The sequence below is a fragment of the Myzus persicae genome, unplaced genomic scaffold, assembly GCF_001856785.1.
Source record: "Myzus persicae strain clone G006 unplaced genomic scaffold, MPER_G0061.0, whole genome shotgun sequence".
Classification (NCBI taxonomy): domain Eukaryota; kingdom Metazoa; phylum Arthropoda; class Insecta; order Hemiptera; family Aphididae; genus Myzus; species Myzus persicae.
Window position 1 is genome coordinate 1,233,218 of NW_019101246.1, and position 19,669 is coordinate 1,252,886.

The following is a 19,669-nucleotide window of genomic DNA, read 5'->3' on the forward strand; positions in this document are numbered from 1 at the left end:
GTTTTGAGTTGTATATGTGTTGATTCATAAAGATGTGTTTTTAATTTAATTTAATTCAAACTTTTGGTGTCTAAAGGCAGGAAAAATGTTTCAATTATCAACTTCAGTGGCACCTGCACGTAGTTTATTTTACATTTTTGTAATGTAACTTAAGTTTTTCTTGCCTTTTGTAAATGCTTTTAATTTGTGTTTGGGGTAACTCAAATAATACAGTAAAATATATTTTTATTCCCCTCGAGATTCATATTATTGAGACTTTGACTGTAGTTCTGTGGTATAATGATGACTTTGTTCTGAAAGGAGAGGGGTGAACAGTCCCCTTGCCCTTAGCCAGGATATGCCACTGCCTGTCTACATACCAAAAACAACAAAGTTATGGTGATCCTGTGACAGTACTGTCAATCTGAGTGACTTGGAATGAATTTAACATTATTTTTCTTTATCTGAGCTGAAAAAAGTAGATATTTGCAAAAAAATGAATTTGTTGCACAAGGCTCTAGAACTACTTCATTCTTTTTAAAAAAAATTAAAAAACTTGTTTCAACTGAAATTTTGAGTAACTCGAAACAATATGTTATAACAAATATCAAAACTAGATACAATAAAGTCATTTAGGATTTTTCTTGATAAAATAAATTTAATAAAGTTATCTTTTAATAAACAAAAGTACTTAAAATTAAGTATATAACTATATACCTAAATACTAAATAAATAAAATAATAGTACCTAATAAAAAAAAAAAAAAATAATAACTTTTTCAGTAGTATGTATATGTTTTAAGTAACCTTACATTTTGTAACATTACAAACATTAACATTTGATTTCTTCGTCAAAATCTAAAACACTTGAAATAATTATAAAATAATTAAACTTTTATTTTTTTAAGAAAAATATATTGATAAGAATATTTTGTACCATAAACAAAAACAAATTTTTAATCCAACAGTTCACTTATTATTACATCTCGGTAATATATATTGATATGATTAATATAAAATTAAATTGTTTCAAGTCATAAAGATATATGCTAGTACTACACTAATTCTTTGTAAAATTGTATGATTGCAAACGAATAGCCCCATAACTTTGAACACTGAATAGAAATATTTTGGTTATTTATTATTACTGAAATATATACCTATAAAAAATGTTTTAGTTACAAAACATTATGATCGATATATTCAAATGTCGAAAATATAGATAAAAATTGAATACAACAATTGGATATAGAGAATTAGAGAATAAATATATAAATACATAAATAATATTGTATACAAGTTAATTTATTTATAGGTTAGGTTTTCTTCTTTTTAATATTTTAAATAAAAATTTTTAAAAAATGGACAAATAGGCCATTGGACCATAACATTAAATTAACCTAATTCGCAAACTATGTTCAGACCCGTATTAAAAAAAAAAAAATGAATTATGCATGCACTTGTTTACCCAAAATAGTACATGAACTAACAATTTTAAAATCAACAAAGAATTCAAAATTACGTAAACGGCTTGAAAAGTTGAAACCTTGTAAGGTACCTAATAACTAATAAATAATAATATGCAAAAAAAATATAAAAATTGTACATAAATTCAAGTATTAGACTATATGTATCACATTTGGCCAATTATACAACAATAACACAAATATCCAAAATGCGCCAAGTACTTAGAATGGTAATGTCTTGAAATCAAATTTTTATCTTATGTATGCTGAATTCATAAAATATCCTAAATTATTTATTCACAGTTTTGCCTCAGAAGCAAGTTACACCCAACTGAATACAAAGTATGAAGTACACAAATGTGAAACTAAACCCTATGTAAATAGTTATCAAATCCCAAAAATGTACATAGATGTTTGTCTAGAACTCTTATATTATAAGAAAACACATCAAGACTTGATATACCATATAGGAACAAAATTATTCTAAAAATATTTTTTACAACAAAATAATGAAAGGGAATACAAATGTATTGAAATAACAAGGTATAAAATCTCTAAAAAATATTTATAGCTATTCTTAAAAGACAATGGATGTAATTAATAATAAGTTGAATTGATGATAAATTATGTTGAATGATTGTAAAAATCAATTATTAAAAGAAAAGTCATCAAAAATATAAAAACAATGGTTAATCTTCATCTTCATCATTTCCAAATTCTAACATTTTGTTTATTTTATTTGAGGCTGTTTTGAAATCCATGGATTGTTTGGTATTTCGTTTTTTATTGTATTTCATTTCATCTTCTAGTGTAATTTTGGGAGCTTTGACTCGCTTCAATGCTTTTGCCTCCATTGATTTACTCAGTGGGGTCGGAGGTTCACTAATGGCTGAAGATTTGGCGGTTGAATTCCATTGATGACTGAACAATGGAGGCGTCATACTTCTGGATTGGTCATTACCCGATGCTACACTTAATTTGCCGGGAGATGCCATAATATTATAATCACTGCCATCATCATAATCAGCATGGTCTACACCACCAAAAAGGTCCAATTCAGTTGATGAGCTGTTCGGGCAATGCACTTGTTTTGTTTTAGATTTATCTCCTTTCAACTTTTTATGTGTATCACCGTTCAAACTTTCATCACATTTCTTTGTTTTAGATTTGATTGCCTTAGCACTTTTTTTATTGTTTTTAGTGTTTTTAGTAAGGGCAATTGCTGACGCCGATACATTTTTTTTTTTAATTTCTGTAACAATGCTTACATGTTTTGCAGCAGTTTTATTTTTTGGTATTTGTGGCGATGTTTGCTTTATGGCTTTTACATGTTCTTTAGATTTGGAAAGTAAACTTGTTTTAAGTTTAGATTTGTCTACACTGTTATTGGTGGAGTTTATGGTTGTTTTCATTATAGATTGTTGCTTGGTATGGTTTTTTGTCACAGATGAGTTTTCTAGTGTACTGTTTTTTGATTTTGCTGCACTGCTACTATAACTGTTTTTTGAGTTATGTTTTGTACTGTTATTATTACTGATTGATGTTTTTTCAGGCGTTTTTGGCTTCAAAAATAGGTTTGTCTGTAATTTTAAAAATAACACATTAATTAGTGAATAAAACGATTAAAATTTAGTTAAAGACAAAAAGTTGTTATTTTGACTAGAAATAACTAAATAGGGGTTTATATGAAAGATTAATTTATACTCCTACGAATATTATATTTTAAGCATACAGTTAAGGGATGGTCAAGGAAGATTAGCTAAGAAGACACAAAGCTTAAATATTAGTACTCTGGTGAAAAATGTCTACCATAATAAACTTTGTATAAGTTATGTTTCATATTTTTTGTCAGGAAGTAAAATAAATGTTAATGGTATATAATGACCATTTTTATTGTGATATTAGAACTAGGGCTCAAATTTATATGCTCTAAAAACCTTTGAAATATGCCTTTATTTTGTAGAAATATATCCCTTAAAATAATAAATATGCCAAAAAAAAATATTTTATATTTATTAACCAATTGTTTTAGATTCTTATTGATTTTACAATGTTTTCATTCAAATTTCTTCAACACCATTTTTTCTGATAGGAAAGTGAATCTAGCTGGTACTTAGAGGGGTCAAAAGTAAAAAAATTCCAAATAGTTGTCAAAAGTGTTAGAAAAAACAAACAAAAAATTTGCTCACACAAGGATTTTTAGACATATGATGGTTGATAGAAATTACATATTTTTATTGAATGGTTGTAATAGTTACAGTAGAAATTAGAATTTTTTTGGTGTATAAACAATCACACAATTAGTTACTCGACAGATGAGACAAAACCATGCATCAAAATGCCATGTTTATCGCCTCAAATGAAGAAATTAGAACTCAAAACAAAAATAAGTTAAATCATAAAAAAAATGATTCAACTATATTAAGTTGGTCGCCTTTAGACTCAAAACCTACGTGATTGATTTTGACGAAAATTACAGATATTACTCTTATAGATATCAGAAATGATTAAAAACAACCAAGAGCTATATCTGAACTGGGTTACACTTAAGCTGAGATACACCAAAATAATGCTGTATTTTTCTCAAGTTATATAGTCAGGTTATATAGCTAGTACAAATATGAAAGCTAATTACTTAATAATATGAAAAGATTTTGAAACGCTTACATTATACAGAGTACATTTTTTTTAACTTTGATTTTTATTTCCACAATCTGTTACATAATATGTCTTGAGCAATGGATTTGATTTAATAATAGTAACAAAGTGAATTTACGAATTATAAAATGTAACTAATATATTTTATTTTGCCAATGACTGATACCAAAATTTAAAGTAAAATATGAAGTTATTGATCAAACAAGATACCTTGCAAGAACTAGTGCAGTACACATTACTAGTGGATCATAAATTATAAAAGTACATATTATTATTACACATTCAGTTTAGCTATAAAAACTAGTTAAATGTGATGGACAAATACATGATTCAGAACAAATTTAAAATATTAATACTGTGGTATTTTTGATAACTATTTATACTGTTATTCACACTACTACACAGATACATAAATTATGTTTTTAATATAAATTTATTAGAATAATTATACCTGTTCTTTTGACTGAGATTGTCTTTTTTTGTTTATTTGGATAGAATCGTTGACATTATTAAGCTTTTGTCGTTTGTGTGGATTATTGGATAGGTTCTGACTCATCTTCATTCTCAACAATTGACTTGGAGTTTCAAACATGGTAGGTTGTTTTTTTGGTTTTTTTGGTGTAGATGCTAGTAATAATGGTGCATGTTCACAGAATCTACGATGTTTAATTTTATTATGTTCAGTCTCTCCATATTCAGAAAATTTTCTTTTTATATTTGTTTTATTATTTGCTAGAGTCATATTTTTACTGTAAGTTGTTCCTCTTCGGGTCATACTTGCATCAAGATTAACGGCAGATTTTTTTATTGGTTTGCCAATTGGTCCTGCAGGAGAACTTATTGAAAAATCAAGTATATGTTTTGCTTTACTTTCAACCCCAGTTAGTTGTTTCACAATTTTTCTCCAAGTCCTTGGAATGCCATTGTTGGATAAGCATGTTTGATAAAGTTCATTAGGTGATCCCCCAATGATGTTGCCAACCAAACGGTATATTCCATTTTTAGTTTTGACTAAATTATTTTCTTTTCTGCCATCTAAAATGCCAGCATCGTGACGCTTTTCTACAACTGTCTGCTTATCTTCTCCCAACAAACTTCCTAAAATACAAATAATTTTGGTTGTACAAGGAATAATAAAAACACTTAAAAATATTATATTTAATTACCTGTTAAAATTAAAACATATTTTGAAATACTTGAGTGTTCTGATGATTTTATTACTTTCATATTTAAGGACCACATAGATAAGAATTTTTCAACATTTTCTAATACATTTAATTGATTATTATGATGTTGACTTGCATTACTTTTTTGCGTGGTCTCATTTTTATTTTCTGTTAATCCAACAATAATTTTAAATCCAACACCTTCAAGAAGTGATTCTATTGAATTATTGTCATCATTTATATTTTCATTTTGATGTGAATTAGATACTGATTTATTCTCTTCAAATGTTACATCAGAATATGTGTTACGTGCAGTTGGTTTATTTATTGATAAAGATTTAGATTGATGAGCAATTTCTTGAGTATCATTTTCTTCAACACTTACATTATGATTTTGGCTTACTTGAATAACTGTGGAACTCGAGGAAGGTGAATTGTGAGAAATACTGTTTGACTGTTCAATTCGAGATAGTACCACTTTAGGTTGCATACAATCTGGTGGTTTAAATGGATTTGAAAGTTCCCTAGGTTCAATGGAATGAAAATTGTTATCTGGTAATCTCAATGCGCTATGGTCGTTAGAACTAACCATTGACATAGTTGTTTGTGGTCTATAATTAAAGCTCGTAGATGGCCTGTAATTGAAACTTGCTGATGGCCTAGCATAAAGTGGAGCAATGTGTGATGAATTGGTAATCCGAGAGACATTAGCACCACTACGATGCCCATCAATGATAATGCGTTTTACGCGTTTTAAAAACATATTAAATTCGATATCAAATTTACGATAAGGATGAACCTTCAAAAATTCATTCAACACACTGTGAAGTGCAATAGTTTTTTCTTCTATTATGTCTTGAAAAAGTAAAGCTTCAGATTGAGAAGGATAAACTGGAGGTGCCATAGGCATTTTAAATGTTGAATCAGTTGTACTTGTTGTTTGGTTGCTCATCTTGAATTAGTATGACTACAAAAAAAAAAAAAAAAAACAGTTAGGTATACAAGTTATATAAACAAATTAAGAATGAAATATATATTTTGAAAAACAAATTATACCTAGCACAGTTCAATTCTAAGTACTTACTGAGGCTTTATACTTTTAGGAGCTCAAATTTAATTAATTACAATATAAATTTCAAACCACATTAGGTAAGTGCCCAAAAAATGAGTGTCCAGTTAAGTATAAAAGTTCCCAAATACCCACAAATAATATAAACTTATTTGAACTACAACCAAAAAATGTAAAAAAGTTGTACTTCTATGTTTTTAATTTGGTTTATGTATGAACTATTTATAAGCCATTTTGAACTAAATTCTTTAATAAGATTGAACATTTTTAAATTTTGTGATTTTCACAAATTTTAACTTTGAATGCTTAGGTATAAAAATATATGTGGTAAGTATAATGCTCTTTTTTTTTAATTTCGGTAAAAACTGCTTACAAGAAATATGTTATTTAACTTTTAAGCTTTTTAATAGCTCAAAAAGTTTCAAAATCATGCATGTATAATTTCCTAAATATAAACAATTGATGATTTATCCTCAGTTGTTCGTTTTTAATTAGAGCAAAATAAGAAAATCAATTAAGTCAACAATTTGTTTAAGGTAAATAACTTCTGTTTCCCAATTATTTAGAGAAGTTCTGAGGATTTGAATGTTGACCTCTCAAAAGTACAAACTAGATTCACAAATTGAAAATCAAAGTTTCTACTATACATTTTATATACACACACACAAATAGTAATAATTAACATATTAAGTACATCATTATATTCATTGCTCCACTTGGAATTTAAAATAGCTGCTAAAAAAGATCCTTCAAGAATAAGTTTTCATACAGTAATTAAAAAATATCCAAGGCACATAGTCAGTGCCGTATTTCCCAGTAAACACTATAAGCTAGTGCTTAGGGCGGCAAATAATTTTTAATATTACATTTTTACTATATGTAACTAGAACTAAAATAAAATGAAACTACCTAATTATAAAATGTTTTTAGGCCAACAGGATTGTGGTAATATTTATATTTTATGTTTTCCAATTTCATAATCGTAGAGTTTTATGTTTTTATTGTTCATCATTAAAATTTTAAGTAAAAAATAAAAAACTATAATTGTATGCTTTAATAACATTTTTTAGACTAGAAAAATATTTATATTAAAAGGTGGCAAATTATTTAGTGCTTAAAGCGGCACAATGGTTAAATCCGGCACTGCACATGGTGGTAATTTTTTTAAGTGATTTATATTCAAATGTTAAAGAAATTGGATAACAATCTTTAAGAATCTACTGAATGATAAGGCCAAGTCAAAATATCCTATATAGCAGTTATTTTCTCGTCTTTTACAGAACTAGGTGACATATATTTAGGTTTATTATGTATACCAAGATTCTACAAAAGCACTCTTTAAATAGTTGGATTAAAAAAATGTATTCATTACATTTTTTAAAGCACATTATAAAGTGACGTGCTCGCAATATTATGATTTATGATATAAATTATAACTTACAAATTATGATTCAGCAGTAACAGTTTTAATGTATCAATTATTATAAATTAAATTCGATCTACCTACAGTATTGTATAATAAATTCCATGTTCTGTTAATGATGATCGTTGTCGAAAATAAACTTACTTCTATATTATCGAAGGTGGTTGTTCGGAACGACGAGGATTCGACGGACTATGTACTTGAGGGCCTCAACGGCTATTTCTTCGTTCAGGGCCACCGAAGTATTCAGTACAGAACCCAAGAAGTGGCCATAAACAAAATAAATACGAATAATGGAGCATGCATTACATCTGTAATAACAGGGAACACGAAAAAAATTTGTTTAGAGTTACGCCGGCGGGCGATTTCAAAAAAGTTGATTGTGAAAACGCGGGACGGCGAAGCGGAGACTGTACATAAAACTACTGGTAAAATATCGAATAAATTACGACGAAATTTCAAAAATTCAAACTACCTGAAAAAACCACAATCAGTCGTTATAAAATGAGACAAAAACATAATAAGAATTAGGAAGGCGCTGGGCCAATGGCAATACGCTGAGCAGCTGCAGTGCTACCAATCGGCCGGCAGTGTTTCGGATACCGTTTAAATACGTTACCGTTTGAAAAGTGATTTCACTATTATAGATAATAATATAATTATTTATACATAGAAGTATCACAGATTATTACATTAAAATTATATTAATTATTTTTTATTATTTAATATAATCTGTGGAAATATGGCCAGTGGATTTTCCACTTTGTTCAACGCTATAATAATTGTACATTTTATTATTTTCGGATTTGAGATTTCTGTATTTCGTCAAATTCTGTATTAGCTCCTTTTGAATATTTATTACTCATTACGTCATTTTAGTGCATGGTTATTACATATAAGTGCAAGTGCAATCACTAAACACCGAGATTTAGAATAATCTCTGTGGAGCTATTAAGCAGATATGCCGATTGCCTGCCTTTTTATTGTATTTCTGTGTCTATCAATTAGTACAATAGTACCTATCAACCATAATATTGTACCACAGAATAAATTAACTGTACTTGTATAGACTGCACTTTGTACCGTCGATGGACAAAACCAGTAAAAAATAAAAGATAAAGGCTTGTAATCTGTAGTTGCCGCCGGGTTCGAATCCGGGAAGTTGGTAAAAATCGAAAAATAATTTCGTATTAGGTTTTCCAATACTCGTATAAATTGTCATTTTTCGTTTATTCCTTTTCTCTCGGAGTTTAAACTGATTAAGTGAGCACCTTAAATTAAGATGTACCTTGTAGTTTGTACAAATACTCATAGGTATAATATGTTTATAGTTCATCCATCCTTTAGGTTCACTAATTACAAGGTGTATCTGTGCAGAATGACCTGACAAATTAATTAATTTGTGTTCTACATTTCTAACCAATGATCAAATAATTTTTTTGAGATAGTTGCTCTACACAAGCAGTACAAAATAATTTATTTTATTTTTTAGTACTGAAACATACTGAAAATAAAAAAGGAAAAACTTTATTTAATAATTTTTGGGAAAATTCAAAACAGCCAATTATGAAATCTAATTTTTATAATAATTTTGACGATCTGTAAAAACGTTTATTTGAGTCAAGTATGTCAAGTCTATTTTTTGGAATACCTAAATTAATTATATAAAATTCATTAACCATTTATGATTTTCATAATTTTCCATACGTTTAACTATTACAGAAGTATTCAGTTTTCAATTGTCGGGTCTTTTTGTTATAGGTTTTAGGTACTAGCTATAAGTCTATAACCCAACATCGCCGTGAAAAAAATTAACCATGCTATTATACATCTGCTATTATTGCTCTTTGAATGTATATTTCTGAACGTTGTTCAAACTTGAAACTACTCTCTAAACTTTCTTGATATCTATAAGAATAATCTCTGAAATTTTCATAAGAATCTATCTAGTAGGTTTTGTTTATAGTCTACTATAACTTATAAGTGTCCCACCAACATACATAATATAGAAGATTCATTTTATAAATAAACCTTCATACTAAGATACATAGGTATACAGAGTGATTTTCCAAGCATACCCAACCCCCTTTTTTTTCTCCAATTATACAGTTATTCAAAATCTGATTTTTTGGTAACGGTCCAATATGTGACCTACAGACTGATTTACGGTCCAACACGTGACCTACGTCATAAATATAAAATACGAATAATTTTAACTAACCTTCTTTTTATTCCACTTCTCAGTGTCGTCAATAACTGCATTGTTTCAGTCCGTATTGTTATGAAACGTCTTTTTCATATCGGTCAAAAAGGCATCAAAAATGGTTTTTGGATTTTGACACGATCTCCACCACTCTTTTTGGAGTTGTCTACCTATCTAGTAAAGGAGACACCCCATTCTTTGTAATATTATATTTGGATTTTATAATTCTCCATAAGCCTTCAATTTGTCGAGTGTGTGCTCCTGTTTCCTTGTCAATAAAAAATCCTGAATGGTTAACTGTTTGATTAATATATCCATGATGATTTAATGTTGAGTAGGTACGCTCTCCACTATAAATTGTCGTTCCAGTTTTTATTTAATTTTTAATAATTTGTAAAAGAGTTTTTTATATCCGGTTTTTTTACGATAAAAAACCGCCGTTCTAGTAATAAGTCTGGCCGTTTCCAACAAATACCAAATACCCACGGGCCTATCATATGATTCCCGTAATTTTTATTTGTATGTAGGTAATTCTTGAGTTATTTAATTTCGTGTTCTAAGAAAAAAAGGTTCATAGTAATGAGTTAATAAGATATAGGGACTATAGTGATTTGAAAATAGTAGGTACCAAGTCATTAATATTAATCTATCGAATTAATAATTTGTAAAAATAGCCCAAGTATAATGAATACTATTTTTTTATAGATCCGCTTTATGTCTATTTTATATTTATGTAAAACCAGTTGTAAGGACTATTATACTTAATACAAACATTTTAATAACGAAGAAAATACTCATTCGAATTTTGAATGTGGTACATCAAGATTTTTAAAACAATTAACCACTAACTAATTTACTGTAAAAGAGTATATCACCACAAGACACTCCTTATTAAGTAGTACAAAAAAAAAATCAAGAATTTGAAAATATGGTCTTTGAGTATAGGTATTTAAAAATTCCAAAAATCAGAATTTGGATAAATTAATAAATGAAAATATGGGGGTGAGCGTGTTTGGTGAATGTTTATTATACCTATTTTATAAAATGTATTAGTATAATTATTTCCTTATTTGTGGGCCGCATAAACGTGACGATTTGATCATAGAACAATAAATGCATGCTTTTACCTCATCTACCCGAGTAGTCAATGGGCAATGACAACAAATATTAATTTCTACTAATAGATACCATAATATACTTATATAAGCGATGAACACAATGTCAACTATTTATAAACAAAAAAAAATTGTCGATTTATTGTGATAATCATAGATCAGTTTATTTATGATATTAATTAAAATCTTTGTGTGAACTGTGAACATCTCTTTAAAATTCGAATTTTGAAAAATCCTTTCTTAGTGCACCCTTACATGGTGAACGGTGGTTCGAAGGTACCGGACAATGTCAAATCTTCATAGCTGTCAATGCTCTCATAGATTAGGCACTGCACTACGTTGATCAGTCAGTCAGGATACGTTCGATTATTTAATATAAAGATGAATCATGTATGATGTATGATAGCCGATAGGTACCTAAAATAATTATTATGAGTCCTCCTTGCACACAATTTGTATATTAAATATCTTGTTGGTTAAAAAAAATGAGAAATGCAGGTTCTTACTTCTCCACAAAAATGTGTTCTGAATTTTCAATATTGCATAAACGATTAATTCTGCATTTTTGCAGTAATTATTGATAGTTCCTACTAAAGCCACTATTACAATCATTACACAAACGAATATGGAAAGATCAGAATATTTGTACTGCTCTCAAGTGAATTTGTTAGTGTGTTTTCTACTTTCACTTTAAAATTTTATTTCTAAAAATTTAAATATTATTTATTTATGGGTTACTAAATGAAAAATTGATGCTATTAAGTAGGTAACAAATAATAATAATAATAATAATATAAGAAACGGATTTAAACTTTTTTGGGCTTATACAGTTTACAATATGAAGTTCATATTTTGTAAATAGTCTTTCAAAGAAAATAACAACTATCTTAATTATTTAATTTGAAATATGTTCAGATATGTATTTATTGAATGAGATTTGTTAAAACCATTACAACTGTATTTTTGTGAATAGAATATAAATATTATAGGTAACCTCGTACTCAGTGCCGGTGTGAACTTTGTTCCTATGAAGCAACTACCTAAAATAAGTACCCACCCACCAATTTTTTCACACTGCACTTTATTTTTCACACATTTTAAACTCAGGTCTTATGTGATTATGTGAGAGTAAATTATGGATTAGTTTAGCACCCTAGATCCTGGAGACTGGAGTCATTGAGATACCCATCCCCACTTGTCTATAAGGCGGCTGCCTCATAATAAATGTATTCACGCAGCCTCTGATTGTACAGTTGTATCTGGTAAGTGGTAGGTAGTGGATACCCTAACCTTAGTTACCAGCTGCTTTATTATTTCAATTATTGAAATACTTAATACTATATTTGTTCTTGTTATTACTATAATAGTCTGTGAGACTGTGAAGTATTATATAATTATAATTTATAAAGAGTATAATATTAGTATTAGAGTGTCTATGTCTAAAATTCAATAAATTAGCTTTATTATAGTAAAATCCAAATAAAATTATCATGTGTCAAACTTTATAAACGTTTGAAACATAATCACATAGTATGTAACAATATATCAATAAGATATTTTTTCACAATATTAATAATTTATCTTAAAATTCTATTCATCCATTCATCTTAAAATATCTATTGATTGTTATTTTTAGTTTTACCACTTTAGTGGTAAATTATATGATAAATGTCCGTCAGACCATATAAACTAAATTTACATTTTGTTGTTATTACTAGGTAATCATTTTTATTTTACCTAGGTTCTAGGTAACATATGAAAAAATTGAACCAGTTCCAACACTTAAAAGGATCTAATAAAAGCAAGTCACCTTTAAGTCAAGTTGTATAAAGTTTTATTTAACTTCTGAAAACAAATAAACATAGAAGAATTAACAGGGTATTTTTGTCTTAAATTATTTATATTATGTATAAAAGAATTTTTGGTGGTCACACAATAGAAAAAAAGTTACATACATTTTTTTTGATAGGGAGGGTTTGGTTTTTATATTCCGCTAAATATAATATTAATAATTTTACTTTTTATTCATAGTCTTTGTACGAATAAATTAACAGTCTTATAATAAAAGATTAGTGATATTATAATGATAGGAAAAAAATTGTGATTGACATCATTTTTTTTTCTATATTGTATTTGTTTACAACTGCAGATAACACGTGCAATAATATTACTAAAGATGGAAATGGATAACAAATTGAAATAAATAATGTGGAAAAAATATATAATTAATGAGCGTTAATTATTCCTGCATAATAAGCAATAGTTTTGTTTATAATAGAAATAAAACAAGGACAATATTTTTATCTTTCCAAAATAAAGGTTGAACAGTAAAAATGATCTATTAATTTTTTTTTATAATAATTAAAAACTAGTAGCTATGATAATAATGTAATTCAAATTGAGTGAATTGTTAACAAGTTTTTTCAATCAATAATATTTAATTAATTTAAACTATAAAGAAATAAAATGAAGACAAATGTTTAAATTTGCAGGACCTAAATATAAAATTCATTTTATCGTAGATATATTAATATAATGGTTTTATTTAAATATTATAATATATACAAAATAGTATTAATAAAGAAATATTTATAAATATTAATGTATGTATATAGTATATATATATATAATAAAGATATACCTATACTAAATTAATTATGTGTATTTTTTTGGTTTTTAGATTTGACAAAATTAATGGCAAAATATTTAGCATAATACATAGGCTAATGTGACGCATCACATTTTACTGCACATTGCAATTGATACGTAATAGAATGATAATGTGATATATGTCAAAAATATCTTCAATTTATATTGAGGTAAAAAAATTAAATGGGAAAATTAAAATAATTATTAGTTATAATAATTAATATAAAATACTCATTAATTAAATGATATTTTGACATTTTGAAAAGAGTGTACAGTAAAATGAAGAGATCGTATAGCAAAAGATATTATGCCTTAGATATTGATAAAACAAGCGATGCACAAGTATAGTCCAATAGATACCTGACCATTCTTATTTTAAACTGAGGTTTAAGATTTGAAATAACCATACAAAAAAAGAAACAAAATAACAACAAAAACAGCAAATTAAAATCATAGAAATATAAGACAATAATTTACAAAAAAAAAAAAAGAAAATTATATTATATATATTATTTATATTGACATAGTTGTCCCCAGGAACTTTTTTTTTAAGGTGCCAAATATTTTAATTAAAAATGTATCATTGAAACGAATATGATAAATTATTATAATAATTGTAGTAGTTGTTGAATTGAATAAACTGTAGACTGTATTAAGGAGATAACAGCACATAGATCCTGGTATAGCTAGGTAATCTGAAATCTTAAAATAAAAAAAAAATGTTTTTAATTTCAATGAAATAATAATATATTTTTTATGAAGATGAAATAGCCATTAAATGATTCACCTAAACGTATGGCAATCATGAATGAGTGGTATTTGGTAATGGTTGTTCCGATGATGTTGGTTTCTGAGTAGTTGATGGTGTTGGTGATTTATCTTCTGTTACAGGTGTCACTGCAGGTGTAGTTGATGACGTAGCTATGTTAGATGGCGAGCACTGGTTGGATGGTGGTGTGTCTTTGCGTGGAGGCATTCTTTCATTAATTGCATCAAGACCTTTTGCCTCAGCAAATGAAGTAATCTTATGGTTAGGTGAGAAACCTTGCAGGGCTAAAATATTCATTGAATAATAACATATATAAAATTAAGGTAAATAAGTGGTTTAAAGTATATATATCAAAAATGTGTATAAATTACATATGGATACAAAAAAAACCTTTTACCATTTTTTAACGATGTCTTGCCACCAGATAGTGCTCCAAGAGGGAGAGCACCAGTAGGAGTTAAACCCTTCAACTGCAACACACTTTCACTTTCTTCCCTGTAAATTTAAATTATGGGTTGTATCATTGATTTTATAATATACAAACTAATGTATTCAAAAACCATTAAAAAGTGGATGATTATTATTATAGATATATTTTTACCTCAAAACAGAGAAGACTCTGGCCATTTTTCCAATTGCTCTTATTTTATTTCTGATGACTTCTTTTCTCAAATTGGCTGCATTAACTGTTGAAAAAAATATTTTTATATTAATATAAATAAAACAAATTAAACAAAAAGTTTTAAATAAAACAAAACAAAACAATAATACAAAACATAAATTATAAAAACAAATATCGAAAGAAAATATATGATTAAAAACCAAGGCAATCAATGAAACATCAAAAACTGTTCAAAAAAATGTCCTGAGAAAATATGATTTTTAAGATATAGCTAGTTATCTAATAAATGCCCCCTTAAAAGTTATGAAATACTATATTCTTTATAAAATGTACCATCTTAAAATGTAAACGGTTATAAAACAGTTATAATTATAATAATAATCAATGGATTTTACAAAATACATAAAAAGTGTCATTACTCATAAGGTATATGAAAAAAAAAATACATTAATCAAATGATGTGCCTATTTTTTGGCATAATTTTTTTTGTCCCGAATTTCAAATATAAATAATTGATAATAATCATTCGATTACTCTAAAAAAAAAAAAATTAGGAGAAGTTTGAATATTACCTATAACTGGAATAGTAAAAATGTTTTGACTCAATTGTGAACAAATTATTGTATACTTAATACAATACATACCTATTATTATACAAGATTTATTGGACACCTATAAATTAAAAAAGTTATAAGTGTTCTTGGAATTTATACAAATCTATACTGAAATCCATTAAAACTTATTAATTAATTTAATAAAGTATCAGGACTTTTTTCTGTTCATATAGTTATAAAAAATTATATAGGTAATTTACAATTGTCACAACATAATCACAACACAATATAAATGTACCTATAAATATAGGATAGGATGAATGTATTAGGTAGGCATATGAATACCAGAATACTATGTACATGCAGGCGAAGGATACCTATCGGACAGGTGTTTGTTCAGTAAGTAGTAATATGTCAGATCAGTATACGAATTGAAGACTGCTTTTAAAAAATTATATTTACTTATACTAAATCATGATCATAATTTAATTTAATGTAAGGGTTTCCTTTTCTTTGTATAGGCTAAGAATGTTGAAAAAAATATGAACACACATTTTTTAAAAATCTAATCATTTTGGCACAATGGCCAAAATTACCAAAATTATTAATGGTAGGTACCAAAAGTCTCACAAGGTAAAATGTGTTGGTGTGTGTGTCTGCATAATTTATAATTTATCTGTATGATGTATTTGTTACCCGTCAATTTGCAGCTAACGAAATAGATTTCCCAAGTTGAACTTATATTGTTTATTCGCATAATATTATGTAAAAGCTTTGACATACCGCACTAATAAAATACAGCAATGTAAGTATGTATGCCTATTGCCTATCTACCTAGGTGGTTATATAAAAATACGATATACAAAACACGACAAGCACAATACATGCTGATACATAAATACCGACTACAATTTAAGTGGAAAATAAAAAAAAACGATATATCGCCGTATACTTACCAAATGTAAAGACGTGATGAAAAACAGAAAACAAGTGAAACATACGCAATGTTGTCATAAAAATATTTTTGGTGCGCCGTCAAACAAGTCCGTAGGTCCGCATCAAATAAAATTGTACATCAAAACAAAAACAGAAAAAAAAAAAAATTCAAATTATAATAATTGTAAATCAAATTACCAACGAGTGTGTATGTGGGGAAGGGGGCTGGTGGAGAGGGGGGCGGTTAATGCATGATACAAGAATAAAGGCTTGTTGAAAATATACAATATGTTTTAATATTAAAAATAACGCAACTCTACCTTCGTAAGTAGGTAACCTAATCAATATATATATAATTATATTATAGGTATTATATTATACTATCTAGGTATATATTTATTGTACCTACAGCAATATGCAGTTTACTGGCAAAAAATTAAATAGGTATTATAATAATTTGAGATAGAATTTCCATGACACATTTATTTTCTATAAGTTGTATACCAAGGTAACAATTAATTAATTTTCATTGATTTTAAACTCTAATACGAGTAAAATAAGTACCTATATAATTTTTATTTCATCTTTACGTCTTGAATGTAAATTGTATGTATTTAAACTAATTTGTATAGGTACTTACTTTCGTATATTAATTAATCATAAGTCTTCGCATCCTTTTATTTGAAGATATCCGATATCCTTATTATTATAAATATTATAATAGGTAATTCAGGTAATAATTTTAAATATTTTAATTTATTATTTTTTTAAATGTATTAATTTCGTTTACTACGACGTACGATGTACATTATACCTTATTACCTTGTGTATTATAAAAAAACTTTAATACATCAAAAATTAATTTTAAATAATATTTTTTTACATTTGTTGATGGTATTGTTGGTTATTATTTTATGTCATAAAAATTCTTTCTCCGATAATTATAATTATATGTATAAACAACAAAAAATACTTCTATAATAATACAGACAACGTGTAACAACTTACAAGTGTATTTGTTAAATAGGGCGCGCTAATATTCCTCACTGAGGTTTTATTTTCGAAACCCTTATTTTGATATTTGGAATATAAAGTATAAAGGTATTAGCTTATACTAGTATGTGTAAGTACCTATATATATATATCTCAATATTTTAAATATTCTGATTTTTGGAAATTATTTGAATATTTGATAAATAAATTATTTTGGTATTGTTGAGGGAAATCGATAATAATTTATGGAGTTGGGTTATTGTTTATATTGATTTTTTACCCACTAAATTGATTTTCTATGAGCTCCTCTGTGGCCCTGTTAAATAATATATTATAATATATATGGACAAATAGCAATGTTTTTCTTCATAACGCGATGGGTTAAGTACAGCGATATCGTTGCAGTAGGTATGTTATAGATAACGGCGTTACGCTTGTGTTAGTCACAGTTCTAAATCTCTAGTAAATTACGATATAACATGTCCGTGTTGCAGAAATTATTTAACTAAAGTCTACCTCAAATAGAAATTAAGAATTTAAACTTAATATTTTTTTATTTTAACGTCATCGATCGACAATAATCGATAGGCAAATTTAATACTATAGTATCTATACATATTATAATACATTAATATATATCGTACGCGCAAGAACCGTTTTCCAATATGTCACGTGGTATTATTTACATACAACAATACGCAGGTGAATATAGGTATGGGTGATAACATGTACATTATATTATTATATTTTTTTTTGTTTGTTTGGTGCGATCGATCATCGTTGCCAATAAATTGTTCAGTAAAATGAATAATTGGTTTAAAATTTAATTTCGTTTAATTAAAAATACTTTACCTGCAACCTACAATGAAACGATAACGTAATTATACAAATATTATATAGGATGTATAATGTTTATAATATATATGCATTCCTTAAGCTAAAAACGAGTGCAATTTTTGTTCCAGGCCTAAAATAATAATTTGTTGGTTCGTTATTAAAAAGTATATATTAATATATATATATATATATATATATCAATTTGTTAAAATAAGTTTTTAACATGTATACTATCATTATACTGGTGTAATGCCAAACGACTAAACGAGTGAAGTGTATACAGGTAATATGCAAGACTAATATAATTTATTTGTATTGCTATTGTGTCCAACCGGAGAAGTAGATTTATATTTAGTATAGTGCCGTTACCTTCAGTACTGAAAGGTATTTCGGGTACCGAAAAGTGTAATATAAATATACATGTAATAACATCAGTGAAATAAATAATTAAATACTCGTTATTGTGTCACTATAATATGTCTAGGTATATAGACTTAAGATTTAAACGGCACCAGTGTGGGCCGATGATGTGAATTTAGTTCTACGGGTAGGTATATATAGGTATCACTACTTTGGTTTTCAACAAATTTCTAAACAAACGTAAATACTTTTTTAATTTAATTTTAATTACTAAATAAAATGAAATTCTACGGGAAACCTAAATAGTTAGTGATGATGGCAGGGATGGGGAGTGTATATTATAACAGCTTTATTTATTTTTAACTAAGCGATCGGTTATAAAATATGATGTATAATGTTTTTGTATATATAGCAGGTAGGTAGATAGATATTAGGTGTGTCTTATCACATGCACAGTCCTGCAAGCTTGACTGATTTTATTTTTTGTTTTTTTTCAGGATGTTAATTGATTCAAAGGAAATATACCACAGAGGAATAAAGATTTCCTACGTTTCTAGAATCAAAACACGTGATGTCTATTCGGTCCTAAAGAATAATTGTATGTGTGCGAGTATATAGGATATATTATATAGATGTAATAGGTACTGAAAACGAGAGATGACTACTAATATATAATATTTTAATGTCGTAGGTGTATAGCTGAATGAGAAATTCCTATAATTGTCTGCTGAACTCTCTTATATTATTATTAATTAAATTAATTAGTATACCAACATTCAAGCGATTAATAACACTCGGAAATATTTAAAAAAAAAAAAATTGAAAAAATTAATGTCAACATATATATTAATATAATATTAAGTGTTAAATA

General features: G+C 27.2%; 2 protein-coding genes across 8 annotated transcripts in view; both read right to left on the bottom strand.

Moving 5' to 3' along the window:
• Positions 1-2,032: 2,032 nt before the first annotated feature.
• On the bottom strand, positions 2,033-8,264 carry LOC111028333. Of its 2 annotated transcripts, XM_022306944.1 has the most exons (4): positions 7,905-8,264; positions 5,269-6,235; positions 4,554-5,200; positions 2,134-3,024 (listed from the first exon to the last, which is right to left on the bottom strand). In XM_022306944.1, exons 2-4 carry the CDS (start codon positions 6,218-6,220, stop codon positions 2,134-2,136), a joined length of 2,490 nt encoding a protein of 829 aa, XP_022162636.1. In that variant the 5' UTR covers positions 6,221-6,235; positions 7,905-8,264. The 2 variants fall into 2 exon arrangements, with proteins under 2 accessions (XP_022162637.1, XP_022162636.1); XM_022306945.1 differs by lacking the exon at positions 7,905-8,264 and having other exon boundaries at positions 2,033-3,024; positions 5,269-6,220.
• Positions 8,265-13,802: 5,538 nt separating this feature from the next.
• Positions 13,803-19,669, bottom strand: part of LOC111028357 (serine/threonine-protein phosphatase 2B catalytic subunit 3-like) — a 63,351-nt gene continuing 57,484 nt past the window's right edge. For 4 of the 6 annotated variants that reach the window (XM_022306974.1, XM_022306978.1, XM_022306973.1 and 1 more), the window contains 4 exons: positions 15,098-15,173; positions 14,894-14,991; positions 14,515-14,780; positions 13,803-14,429 (listed from right to left, as the gene is read on the bottom strand). In XM_022306974.1, coding sequence (XP_022162666.1) covers positions 14,530-14,780; positions 14,894-14,991; positions 15,098-15,173 — 425 coding nt within the window. In that variant the 3' untranslated portion in view covers positions 13,803-14,429; positions 14,515-14,529. Of the gene's footprint in view, positions 14,430-14,514; positions 14,781-14,893; positions 14,992-15,097; positions 15,183-19,669 lie in introns of all 6 variants that reach the window. The other 2 variants (XM_022306976.1, XM_022306975.1) reach the window with 1 other exon arrangement.

Excerpts from the sequence above, each read along its gene's own strand:
- LOC111028333 (XM_022306945.1), bottom strand. The coding sequence starts at position 6,220 with ATGAGCAACCAAACAACAAGTACAACTGATTCAACATTTAAAATGCCT. Across the intron at positions 5,201-5,268 it reads ATATGTTTTAATTTTAACAG|GAAGTTTGTTGGGAGAAGAT; the intron begins GTAATTAAATAT and ends TTTGTATTTTAG. Across the intron at positions 3,025-4,553 it reads AATCTCAGTCAAAAGAACAG|ACAAACCTATTTTTGAAGCC; the intron begins GTATAATTATTC and ends TTAAAATTACAG.